This window comes from Leuciscus leuciscus (genome assembly GCF_965113295.1).
Source record: "Leuciscus leuciscus genome assembly, chromosome: 18".
Classification (NCBI taxonomy): Eukaryota; Metazoa; Chordata; class Actinopteri; order Cypriniformes; family Leuciscidae; genus Leuciscus; species Leuciscus leuciscus.
The window spans coordinates 27075985-27090554 of record NC_138742.1 but is presented as its reverse complement, the minus strand read 5'-3'; the positions used below and the strand labels follow the sequence as shown (position 1 = coordinate 27090554).

Below are 14570 nucleotides of genomic sequence, written 5' to 3'. Positions count from 1 at the left end.
GAGATTGGTTTAATCAACTGAAAATCAAAATATGATGTTATCTGAACCACATTAATTACTTAAGTTGATTTGACTAAGAAAAAAGTTGTGATGATAAATTATGAATATATATATATATATTTTTTTTTTTTTTTTTTTTTACAGTGTATGTGACTTCGTGATTGGGATTTAACAGAGACTTTGGGTCATGATCTTTCACACTGGCTTCTCTGCCACAGCTTTTAGTACTAAAAGCCATAAATGAGGGTGATGTCACATACTAAACCAAGCTGGAGGAGGGTGTTGGAGGATAAGTATATTTTCTGACATCATGGAAGTAAATGCCCTCCTCTGCATCTAGATATAGCATTGCATGACCTCTCTCTTTCTCACTGTCCTCCAAGGTTGAACAGTTGCTACAGAAAACCTGAAGTCTTGCGGTTTCCTCTACGTATGCACAATTTGAAATGTCACTTCCTGTTTTCAGAAACACCAAACCTTTGAAATTTACCAGAACTCACTGTGTCTCACGAGGGCTGGGCAGAAGGCGGTGGAAACTTTACCACCCTCAGTGGCCTCGGATGTTTCCATCCACTACCAATAAACACTAGCTCTGTCTGTCATACATTTATTTCTGTTTTACAGTATGAGCTACAATGGCGTCCAAAAACTTTGAAACCACTAAATAAAAAACGTTTTAATTGAATTTAATACATATTTGGCAGAAGTGTTTATATATATTTTATGATTTATTATGATTTATATTAATTAAAGGTGCTCTAAGCGATGTTGGGTGACGTCACCTCTTGTTGTTATTGTCAAACAAAACGGAGGCTAGCTCAAAATTCTACAGAATATAATTCTAACGTTAGTCGTTGTCGTTGTTTAGGGCATCTCTCCTCTAGCTAACTTCCCTCTTCATGCTTCTCTCTCCTCCACACACTCCCCTTCATGGGCACGCGCACTAACCCCCCCACCCCAAATCATTCTTGTTGGTTATTGGCTGGAACACTGTTTGTTATGTTTCGTGGTCCAGGCTGGGCCAGTTTGTTTTTGTTGCCGTTTGTGGAGCCTGGGCTGTCTACAGAGACCACGTTTTTTTTTACAGTGTGTTCAGGGGACAGGTAGAAAAAAATGTCTGCCTAAAAAACACGTGACATCACTTAGAGCACCTTTAATTATAGTTATTATAATTAATATTTATATGTCATAATGTTTATTTTTTCAAATTTTTCAAGTGTAAGTTTTGAATCACATAATTTCAATGATCTCAGCTCCACTGTATATTTAAATAAGTCAAGGGACAGATCTCAATCAGTATTTTCACAGGTATTTGTTTGGAGAACTGGACACTGCCCTTTGTAACAATGCAAAAAAAGAGGCATCTGGATATTTGTATGTCCATGGAGAAGTAGTCATGAAAAATTATCAAGTGACTGCTTACCGATAAAGAAGGTATCAGGTCCGCCTTCTCCTAAAAGTGACACGGTATTTGGATCAAGTCTCAGCCAGAGTCCAACAGCCAGAACCAGCGAGCCCATCAGCTGCAAGACCAAGACCAACAAAAATCTTTAGAAGACATCCTTTCAAATCCAAATCTGCTTTTTTGTTCTTGGAACACACAAAAAAGACATTTTTGAAGAATCATTATCAGACAAAATTAATGAGCAACATATTATGTCGATATGTGCTAAATGACGTCAGGCCAACTAAATTAAATTCCTCAAAATGAATTAATCTGACAATAAATAAATAAAACATTTTCAGACCTTTATCTAAGGCCTTAAAAGTCTGTACTCTCTGACTTATGTTTTCTCTTAGTTACGGAGAAGTGGCACAGATATTTTTCCACTCTGGCAGGATCCTTCAGGTCTTAAATCTAGTAAGACAGACCGCAGAACTCAGCCACCATCACTCTTAAAATAACTCTTATTACTGATGATAAAGAAAGCAGACACTCATCAGTCAAAGCACATTCAAAAGACCATCCGTTGGTTTGAGTAGAGTTTGATTCAATTTACAATGTCCCTCCCAGTTTTACACTCTTGGTCTCCTGCCACCACTGGGCTTCATAAATGGGTAACACATGTTAAAATGGGCTTTTGTGTAAAACCAATACCTCTGAGATGTCTCAGGTCTGAAGGGCAAAGGCTATCTAAAGCTGTGAAAATCATACTAAATATCTGATTAAATAGAAATCCATGAGAATGATGCAAGACTTTCCTCACCCTGTCCTGAGTCCTCCAGCTGTCATACAGCACACCCCCCTTCGGGAGATGCAAGCCCTCAAACACTCAGTAACCCCACTGCAGTGTAACATCATCCGGCTGACTTCAGTGCACTGCCCCACCCTGGGTCGTCCCACACCCTCCCCCCCTCCCCTCCCTCCAGAGATCAGGGTTTATCTGTGGGACAAAAGACCAACTGTCTGTCTGTTACACACTACGCTATACAAGACAATGAGCGAGTGTGTCTGCGCGTGTGCTTCAATAATATTCCCTAAAATCTATTCATTACACACACAAAAATGTGTGTGTGTGTATATACAAACATATATACAGTATATATATATATATATTAATTAATTTTTTTCCAATTTTGTTTCACATACATGCACACAAACACACTGTTTAATATGCATAATAAAAAATAATAAATATTGCAACAGGATTATACTGTATGTCTGGAAACATATTTGCATCTTATTAATTAGTGACTGACAATGTGGACATGCTCTGTAAAAAATTATATTCTTACTCGTTATCTTTGTCTTGTTCTTTTGGCATTTTTTTTCAATACTTTTAAGTCTAAACCTCTCTAAATGTATTAGTTACTATTTTATTTATACAGCATTTATATTAGTTATATACACTAGTCTAATGTTTAAAAGTTGGGGTTTGGTACTGTAAGACTTTTTAATATTTTTGAAAGAACTAAATTTTAACAAACACATATTGTTAACTATTATTACAATTTGAAAGAAGTTTTACATTTTACTATATTTTATAATGTAATTTATTATGTGATCATGGCAAATCTTGATTTGATACTCAAGAAACATATTATTATATAGGCCTATACATATATTATTTTGCTGCTTTATATTTTTGAGGAAAACGTGATGCATTTTTTTCCCAGGATATTTTGAGGAAAAGAAAGTTCAAAATGCCAGCATTTTTTTTTTAAATAGAAATATTTAGTAACATTATAAATGTCTCGATCAATTAATCAATTTAATGCATCCTTGCTGAATAAAAATATTTTCTTAAAATTTTTTATATATATATATATATGTATATTACTGACCCCAAACTTTTGAACCGTAAATAATAATTTAATACAAATAACATAATAAAAAAGAATAAACAATAATTGCAAGTAATATCCAATGACTTTGCTTTAAATGTAAATACTATAGTAATGCAAGAATAACAAACAGAAGAATAATCATAAAGTCTCTCATACTGAGTCTAACAGCTTTAGGCCATGCAGTTTCCACTCTTAAAATTGTTTGTTGGGTCACTTTTTATTTTCAAGGGGGATTTTACATGTATATGGAAACAAGATTTGGCTTTTTCAAGTTTATTGGGAGTTTTATGGTGTCTTTAAACAGACAATTTCTGAGCACATTTTTATGTAATTTCCATAATTTCTGTAACAAACAGAGCTTTCATTTGTAGCAAAGAAAGAAAAAAAAGGCCACGATTAAACTACCAGACATTTCTTTGATGTTTCATGTTCCAAGTGACCAGATGAACATAATATAAACTAAATATCATGAGATCATGTGTCTATATTCTCTAATGAAGAACTTGCAGCAAACACAAAAACACCAATTATATGTTGGAAAAGAAGGTGGAACATTTCAAACTGAGACATTACGAAACAAGAAAAAAAGAAAGACGGGGGGAAAAAAAAGAACGAAAGAATTGGTCAACCCAAACCCAGGAAAAGCTGATTAGATCTCCTGGTGGAAAACAGAATCCAGTCAGCTCAGAGAAGTTTCCGCATAAAAGAGTAGGCAAAAAGTCCCTGGATGACCTCCTTCTTCTGGCGAGATCCTGAAGTGTGCATGCGATGGACTAGATGTATTATTTTCTTTTTTTGGTGAACAAGTGTGAACACATCCAAAATAAACCTGACTACTACAACTTGACGTTACATCAACTAAAGTGCATTTTAAAGATCTGTTTAGGTAGAATTATAACTGCACAATTTCCAATTTGGGAAATTAGGTTCTTGCAAAGTTATTATGGCAAATTAGGCTGTAATGACATGAGGGTTGTAGTATTGAGGCGTGTCAGTGGAAAGGGAGAGTGCTCTATTGTCTCACTCTGAGGGGTGTGGTCAGAGAACATCAGGGGACGCTCTCCACACACACACACACACACACACACACACACACTACACTGTACCCGACCACCTGCTGTTGCTTCTTTGTGTAACTGTGGCCTTACATTATGAGGCGCGCACACACACACACACACACACACACACACACACACACACACACACACACACACACACACACACACACACACACACACACACACACACACACACACACACACACACACACACACACACACACACACACACACACACACACACACACACACACACACACACACACACACACACACACACACACAGGGATGTTTCGTCAACTATGGCCATTTCTGACCCAGTGAATTTAAGAGCATAGTAGACCAATCCCAACAAACTGGGCCATTTGACCAATCAGAGAAGCAGAGTAGACCAATCACAACAGACTAAGCCATCTGACCAATCAGAGCAGAGTAGACCAATCACAACAGACTGGGCCATCTGACCAATCAGAGCAGAGTAGACCAATCACAACTGTCTGGGCCATTTGACCAATCAGAGCAGAGTAGACCAATCACAATTGTCTTGGCCATTTGACCAATCAGAGCAGAGTAGAACAATCACAATGCACTGAGCCATCTGACCAATCAGAACAGAGTAGACCAAGCACAACTGTCTGGACCATCTGACCAATCAGAACAGAATATGGGCCATCTGACCAACCTAAGTAATTTCTTTTGAAACTTATATGCCATGTATTTAAATATATTTGTAATGAGTTTGTAATTTAGTACATTCAAAATATATGACTATATTAATTATATAACTTATTAATGTAATTTCAAATAGCACACTCCATTTCAAATTAAAATCCAGTACTTTAAATGTGCTAGTTAACACAACAAAAGATTATTAAAACAATGATTTAAGATGCACTTTAAAGTAAAATGTTTGACATAATCATGAGAGTGTGCTCTCTTCAATACACTCAAGCGGGCTTTTATTACGTTAATATCATATTATCGGCAAGTACAGTTTTTGAAAGTCTGAAACGTTTTTGAAAGTCTGAGTTTCTGACAAAGGTAAAACAATAAAAAACCATACATGAAGGGCCAAGCCATTACACCAAGACAATTGTAATGAGACCGTCATCAAAGAAAAAGAAGAGTTTATAAAAGTCTCCGCACTTAAAGAAACACTCATAAACACGCACGCAACGCCCAGAGACAGCAACACACTAAGTGCACATCACACACACAGCCACAGATATCCCTATAGACATGAACTCTTTCAAACGCCTAATGGTGTTTACCACAAAGCCACTCCTGTCCTGTTAGCATCAATTACCATAACTCATGTGCCTCTTCCTCTCCTAATGTGCTGGTCTTGTCCGGATCAAGTCCGTATGGTCAATAACAACTGGTGATTAAGAAATATAAACCACACCCGGGTCCAGTCAAGTCAAGCATGTTTAAAAACTGCAGAGTCTGACTATATGCTGTACACCTATAGTTACACTTGTCATTTTATTTATAAAACGGATAGTTCCAGTCCTTGATTCTGATTGGTTGAGCCGCGTTCGAAGCCGTTGTAAATTACTCAACAAACACACACCTTTGACCGCATTACATTGGTATTACTGCGCAACTGCCGTTTGTGATTCTTTGTTGTGGCATGTGTTGCTTAGCAACCTCTTTGGAACTACATTGCTTGGCGGAGGAATGTATGTGTTATAACGTTTTATTACATGGCTTTTCTGATGTAGAATGCAGTGTTTTATTTCTTGACAACAGACCACTGCGAAGTATAAAGGGGGTCGCACACCGGACGCGCAGCGCCACGTCTTTTAAATTCGAACACATTATTCTCTCTGAAGCCGCTTGTCCACCAGCGCCCATTCATTTCCTATGGAACTACGTCAGGCAGCAAAAACGCCCCCGCAAAGCATGATGGGTCGCGTCGCGTCGATTTGGTCAACAGCGGCACTGCAAAAAAGTATCTCGGTGGATACTTTATGCAAATGAGAGCGTCAAAACGCGGGGCAGCAGCCAATGGAAACTCGGCGGCGAGAATTTGTGTATGGGCGTTGCTATGGTTTCATATTTAAAGTACATTTTTCCCGGCGCGAAAACGTCACAGGCGTCGCGTCGGAACAAAAATTGATCGGACGCTGGTGGACAAGCGGCTTGAGTGTACACCACCGGCGGCGCCTTTCGCCGTCTGTCCGCGTCGCCCAGCAACGGCTCAGGACCGTGTTCAAAATCCTGCCGCGCCACAGAGCGCCATTTATTTGTCTCAAATCGTAGTTAATGTATACTGACTTCACCCCGTGCTGCAATATACATTTAGTTTTATATTCATTTAAAGAAATCAGCTGCTTGAATGAAAATTGCTGATGTTATCGGATTTTCAGGTGAGAGTTGTCCTACACGCGACGCGACGCTGCGCGTCCGGTGTGCGAGTGCGACCCCCAACACACCGTTGCCATGAAAAACAGAGCGTTGCTATGGACGCAGGATTCTAAACATAGAGCTTAGGACCCAAGCAATCCGATTGGTGGTGAACAATCGAGTGCGGTTGAAGAGAGTCCGAGCTGCGTCAATAGCAGAGGAGAAAGACCGCGAAATTTAAAAATACGACTGTTATTGTGTCACGAAATGTAGTTTTAAGAGTTTCTCAGTCGAGAATGTAGTTGTTTGAAGCTCAAATATGTTGTTTATTTAATATAAAAAACACACTGACAACGAGAAATGTTTAATTTCACAATCTATAGCTTCGGTTAAATACTAGTATGAAACATATAAGTTAAAATACATTAATGACTCGTTATAATGTAGTACAAACTTTTTCTATAATAAAGTGATTTTGTATTATTTGTAACCAGGCACTAAAGCGATTACCCATAAAACGTACTTTGAACCAATCGGATCGCTATACATTATCCCTTACATATTTTTAGTTGCTGGTGTTTATTTTATGAATAAAATAAATATTAAAATGAATATTTTTTATGGAGTAACCGTTTTATAAAAGCAATAAGTCCCTCAAAGCCGTGTTTTACAGTGGATTTAGAACATCTTAGGGGCGTTGCACTTCGCGTCGTAGCTAACAACGCCCCTTAGCTGCTCTAAATCCACTGTAAAACACGGCTTTGAGGGACTTATTGCTTTTATAAAACGGTTACTCCATAAAAAATATTCATTTTAATATTTATTTTATTCATAAAATAAACACCAGCAACTAAAAATATGTAAGGGATAATGTATAGCGATCCGATTGGTTCAAAGTACGTTTTATGGGTAATCGCTTTAGTGCCTGGTTACAAATAATACAAAATCACTTAATTATAGAAGAAGTTTGTACTACGTTATAACGTTATACTTCCAGTTGTGGCCTTGTTTATCTCAACACATCAACTCATCGTTTTATCATTATTGCGAAAAATTAATTTGGTAACTAACTGGTTACCAAAAAAGGCATGGAAGCAGTACAGCCAAAAATAAAACATTAGGTTTCCTCTTTTTACTCAATAACCACATTATTGCCGTCACAGTAAAGGGGGATCATATAGTTTGTTGTCCTGTCTCACTTCATTTGTCTTCAGAGACAGTTTGCAGCTCTGACCTCACTCGTTTATGTCTTCCTGTCCGCTGTGCCAATCTGACAGCATTATTAATAATTAATCAGGATCTCAGATTCAACACACTTCAGGGGAATATGATTTGCTCCCAACAGACCATCCATGATAGGACAGATTCTGTTTGGATGTATGGGTACGGCATACACTGCAAACAAACAAACAAACAAACAAATGAATGAATCATGTCACAGATATCTTAATTTTTATTGAATCCGGATCTTTCCTAAATGAAGATGATAATCACGGGATCTTCACTGGATAATGAGCAGAGAACAAGCTAATGTAAACAAACAGCCAATGCATTGCTAAATGCTGTCAGTCAGACAACATGAATGATAATATCTGCAAGATGAATGTGGCTCTAAACAGGCCAGAGATCATTATCCTCAACAATTTCCTCTCTTTGTCCTATTCTGTCTAGTCCAACTGTGCCCATTTTCCATGGCTGAGCTGCCAGGTTGTGAGCGAGAGGTTTTAGCTGGGAAAAAAAGAGACTGTTTTGAGGCTATTTAGGTTTTTGTGTCAAACTGAACAAAGCAGAGCTCCCATGCAGAGATGTTCCTCGAATTCAACCTTTCATTTACTGTCAGGAACATTCCGGCTACATTTTAAAGAGAAGCGGAGATTGTTAATCCAGGATTGTTAATGCAAGATCTTCTCAAAACAGAACTATGGGGATTTCAGCACTTCAGTTTGATAAAACAGGGATGGTGATCAAATAACTGTGTTGTATCTCTAAAAAGAAGAAGTTATTGAGCAAGAAGTTGTGTGTTTGCATAAATTTACTAACAATACCCCTGCGCTCACTGGTTAACTAGGTCATGATCATACCAACTGTCTCTCTTTAGCGCGCACACACACACACGCACGTAATCTTTAACCCTTTTCTATCCTATTTCCCTGTCGGCCTCTTAATCAGGCTTGATATTCTCAAACTTCTATTCTTAACTTCTGTTTAACCACATTTTACTGTATTAAAAGTAAAGGTTCCAAAAGTTCTTTTTTTTCTTCAGTGATGCCATATAAAAACCATTTTTGGTTCAAGAACCTTTCAGTGAACAGTGGATAAAGGAGGCCTAATACAAAGTCTTGATTTAGTTTTTTGGCTCTACTAGAACAGGTTTTCATGCTTGAATGTTAAAAAACAAAATATTTTTCATATATTCTCCATTGTTGCAGCTCCTCTCTTCCCAGTCTGTCAGTATCGCTCTGTTTAGTTCATGTCTCTCAGAAAAGCTTAATGTGCTCTGATTGGTCGGCTGGATCAGTGTGTTGTGATTGGTCAAGCACTTCGAGTGTGTTTGAGAAATGTCCCGCCCCTTACCATAACCATGAGTTTCAGCACACTACTAACTCAACCAGGCCCCGCCCCTTTATTTTACATATGCAGTGGACAGGAATTATTTAAATGAGGAATATTGTGACGTGTTCGTTCCCGGGAGAAACTCAAGACTACTGGAGGCGTTTCAGGGAGTTCAGAAACAGTGTTACTGATATAGAGAATAACTCCCGGCTCCCGCTGGAGGAACTTTGTAACTCTGCAGAGCTTTTTCATGCTCAAACAGCAACATTACACACTAAAGAAAGTTGTAAAGAAGCATAATAGGTCCCCTTTTTTTCTTAGTGTGAAGAACATTTAAAAAACATTTCTATTCACACTAGTCCCTTATTCTGAAAGGATCCAGAATGGAGATGGAGCTCAAAGCCCAGCAGAGCTCGTCTGGATGGACAAGGAAAGCCACCAAAGCCTCACAGGAGCAGCAGAGATTGGAAGTTGTGCGACGGCAATGTGTTTCACAGCCTTTTTCAAAACACTGATGCACATCGCAGGAGCTTCAGTGGAAAGAGTTACACTGAATACTACAGGAGCTACAGTATCTTTGACTGAAATATGGATGTTTTGGGAGAAATGTTTGGAGAAGCTCAGATAAATTAATGTTCGGAATGAAATACTTGAGTACTACTTTCTGCACTGTATAAAATTGGCATAGGATTTTATTTGAAACAATTTTCACTTGATATTTCAATTGCTTTTCAATTGCTAGTAAATGTCACTAATAATTACAAAGAAATGGCAATTAACACATTAAATTAAACATGACATTTAATATATCAAATATTAAAATGAACTGTCAAAAATCCATGAAATTCACAGCAATAAAACAATTTAAGTTATATAATTGATGATTTAAAAACACACAGTGTATTTTGGCATTCGATATACAAATATACATTAAGATATATTGACAATATCAGTGATATGCTATTAATTTCCTACAGAAAATCATAAAGACTTGCCAATCAGTTTATGAATGCTTAAATACAGTGTTTTTACCTGATAAATTATATGACGTAACTTTTTTTTTACTGTCAATTTCACAGATTTTTTGTGTAATATTTCTGTGTTACTTTCCATTTCCTTGTAATTTTTTTGTGAAATGTACTTAATTATTTGTTTAAATTTTACAGAAATATACAAAGCAACTGCAAGTAACATTGAATTAAACATGAAAATTTGAGGCAGAAATATTACAATTTCTAAAATATTATAATATTTATATAAAAATTATATAAAAAAATTATATAAAAAAATTATATAAAATTTATATATATAAAAAAATATTACAGTAAAAATGGCAGCTGTGGTTGCCAGAACATTTTAGGTTTTAAAGATTGAACTTAAATTTACAGTATTTTTTTATTTATTTTTTATTACTGATATAGTGTTTATATTCCAACATGCTAAAATCTGGTTTGTATTTGTTTGTAAAACATACTCCAATAATCTTTGTTTTATTTACACCTTATATTTTTGTATGCATACATCTTGAGTGTATGCAGCTTTTCAAACTGTACTATTCTACAGTGTTGTCACTGTATACAGTTATTTATAATTTATTATATGCAGTTTTGTGTATAAATGCTTTTTTTTTTTATACATTTATATGCTCCATAAATAATCATTAATTTAACGTAAAAAAAAAAAAAAAAAAAATTGCAGACTTAATAGACCAATTATAGGTTTGTAAACATCCGGGATGCGTGCGCATCGTGGTTGCAGAAAGACCCGTTTAACAGCTGATCATTACACGGATACGGTTAAGAACAATACTAATAGCTCGATTTAAAACATTTTTTATATATATTTGAGTTTATATTTAATTTTCGGAATGTTCTCCGCGTATTTTTTTGACCACTTTTGGTCCCGACATGCGCAGTAGAACCTGCGTGACGCCGTGTGACGTAGGGTGATAATTCCACTAAATATTCAAGATTCAAGAATCTTTATTGAAACTATACAAAGTGCAATGAAATTAGAGCAGTCTTTACAGTCCAATCACGTATTAGTGCAAGTTAAACGTCCAATTGAAATAATTGAAATAATTCTCGGTCAAGGCATTAGTGCAAATTAAGCCAGTTATTCCATAACGATGTATAAAGTAGAAAAGCCGTGTGAGTATTGAGTATTGCAAACTTATTGCACAGTTGTGGCATACGGAAAAGCCGTCAGTGTTGCATTGTTTTGCATACTAATGGAGTGTGCAATAGTGTGCAGTCAAGTATTGCACAGATCTTTCACAGCAGATCATACGGATAGGTTATTGCACAAAAGGCAGTAAATACTGCATAAGGTATTGCACACAATGGGACAGTAGTAAATGCAACAAAAAGTCAACAAATACCAAGTAGTATAGAATGTAAATAATTCTATGATTATATTTGTGATTAGAATGAACACAAGAGCTTGTGAAAATGAAAATTAGCTCCCAGAAGTTACTGGAAGCTACATAAGATAAGGCATTTATTTAGCTTTCTATAAAAAAAAGGGGACAAAAAATGCAGGGGACATGGTAATGTAATACAAAATCCTAATAAAGTTTTACGAGAGTTCTGTTATTGTGGAAACAGAAAACGTTTCAAAATTTCAGACTTGTTTTAATGGGAATCTAGGCGTTTCTGTGCATAGATGTGCATAAACCACATTCATGTCAATTATTGTTAACAGGCCAAATACATTACACCAAACAGATACACCCAAACGCAGAGCTCTCAAAACCTTTGACCGATGAATTTCCATGACATTGTTCATTAGAAATACTGTGACAGAGACGCTTAAAGATTTTATAATTTTTTGTGATTTTTTCCTGTCTGTAAATTACTATTTTAAAATTCCTTGATATGTCCAGGTTTACCATGCATGCAGGTAAGACATTAACCAAGGCTTAAAAAAAAACCTAAAAAAAACCCTAAATATAAATGCATTTTATAAATGCAAATATAAAAGTATTTTTTTTTCATCCCAGATTTTCTAATATTTGATTCAAAGAGTAATTATTCTAATCACTCAGGTTGAGAATTTATTATAATACATGGTTACATGATTATTAATTAAGGAAAGGTTGCATATTTACTCCAGAAAATGTTTTACCATGAACTATCATGTGTAAGAAAAGTTTATGGTTAATCAGATAAAAGTGTCCTCAATGAAAATTAGCCAGGCCTTCCTTAAACTGTGCTTCCCGTGCCGTAGTTAATGCTAATATATGCAGAGCAGTGTGTCATTCATGAATGAATCAGTGTTTTAACAAATCTTTTAAATGTGAAACCATTATCATGCACTTACTCAGTTCACTAAAGCCGTTTTGAAGCACTTGACTACTGCCATCAAAGACTGGCTATTTGCATGAAATAGCATTTCAAGCGGAGTCTGTGGAGGAAAATTGTATTGGTTATGCCAAACGAACGAACACACCGTTCATGAGTCGCTTCGTCTGAACGAATGAACTGGGACTTGTCAATGAACTTTAAAGTCTAGTTTAAAAGTAAATTGAATAATCGAATAATTCATTATTCATGGATGAACTGAACTGAATGAATGAGGCATCTTTCTTCAATGAACTGACTGATCCTGCTTATGAACAAATTAGGCCTAATCGAATCTCGTTCATAAACTAGGATCTATACAGACCAACAGCTAGGGCATTAAAGCCAACATTAAACGGAAGTCTTTTCTTCTCTATTATGACATATATATGAGTGAAACGCAGCTCGAACAAGAACAAATGTAGGGCGGGAATTGATTGGATGGCTGTGGTTTGCTATTGGTCGATCTAATGTGAGTGACAGGTTGTCCCACCCTCAAGCTATCATCAGAGAAAAGAGGGAGGGGAAGTTACTTTGACTGAAGATTACAAGGGCACATTAATTAAAAATAATAATAATGACGTGCATGGATAAATCATTTGTAATAAATACTGCAATATTTGCACACACACACAAAAAAAAGGTCAATTTTGATTTCATGGTGGACTGTCCAATGAGTGAATGATTCAATGATTTACATAATAAACAAAGCTCACTGCTCGCCTCCTACTGGCACTAACGATATCCTGCAGACGGGTTTACTGAACTTATCCAAGAGGTTTAAACGAATCTATTCACTGAACAGATTCAAAAGATTCGAAGTCAGTGGGGAGAATCAAAACACCCCTCCTACAGAGCGCCAGTGTCCGGCGGCTGCCCTCCAAACAAACACACGCTGAAGGAAAAAGGGGCGGATTTTCCTCAGTGGAAAATCTGATTTGAGTCGTACGAGCAGTGACTCTCAGCCTCCCCCCGAATCAAGCTTTAAATTCCTCCAGAAGGTGTGTAAACACTCTCAACAGAACGAATATTTGACTTGAAAGTGCACGCAAAACTGGCTCCAGATAGCAAAATATAGACTACTAAAATACCACACATGATGGCATGTAAATACAACACTACGGCATTAGGCTACTTACCCAGAATATAAAGTTGAACACGAAGAGGAGATATTTCACACATTTCATTCCGCCTTCAACTTTCCCCATGGTGAAGGTACAAAGTGAGCGACTTCTCTTTCAAAAACAGTGAAATGTGAAGATGCTGTTGCACTGCACGAGCTCTGTCAACATCTGTACGAGTAGCAGCGGGTGATTTCTTCAGCGTCTCTCTCTGACTGTCCCGCCCCTCTGAATAATGTGTCGGGGGGACTCGAGGGGGGTTCGGGACGGGCAATGCTCCATCCAGGCACTGTACAGTGGCTTCTTTCATAGGACTGCGCGATCCCAGTCAAAACAGAGAAAGCTTTTAAAGGCTTTTTGTTTGGAGAGCTACTGAGCACAATTAAATAAACATTTCGTTTTCACTCTTAAAATCAATTTGAAAAATGGAATCATGAAACAACAAAATGATGAAATCATATGCCAAACAGTGCCAAATCAGAAAACTCTAGCGGTCTAATTTAATATTATTTTGTGGGCTATTTGCAGCTTTAAAAGTGTATTGGGTAGATGTCAATTTGACATGTTAAAGTCGGCATATATTGCATATCTTTTCTTCCCTATTGTGATGTTTAGCTTAGCTATATGAGTGAAACGCCTTTTCAAACAAGAAAAAACATACGGGGCGGGACTTGATTTTTTCCATTGGGAATTAATTGGATCATTGGGGTTTGCAATTGGTCGATCTTATATGAGTGACAGGTTTAGTGGCATATCTCTAGAGGGTAGGCATGGGGTGGCGCTGGCTCCCCGAATTATGATGGGCTCCCCCTGGTGCCCCATTGGGCTATAGCAGTGGTTCCTAAACTTTTTTTCGGGAG

At 36.9% G+C, this 14570-nt stretch overlaps 1 protein-coding gene across 1 annotated transcript in view; it reads right to left on the bottom strand.

Moving 5' to 3' along the window:
* The window catches only part of tspan2b (tetraspanin 2b), a 29435-nt gene extending 15512 nt beyond the window's left edge, over positions 1 to 13923 (bottom strand). Inside the window, exons 1-2 of the mRNA XM_082145270.1 lie at positions 13729 to 13923; positions 1424 to 1523 (exon numbers count right to left, since the gene is read on the bottom strand). Of these exons, the coding sequence (XP_082001396.1) occupies positions 1424 to 1523; positions 13729 to 13797 (169 nt within the window). The 5' untranslated portion in view covers positions 13798 to 13923. The remainder of the gene's footprint in view (positions 1 to 1423; positions 1524 to 13728) is intronic.
* Between the last annotated feature and the right edge of the window lie 647 nt (positions 13924 to 14570).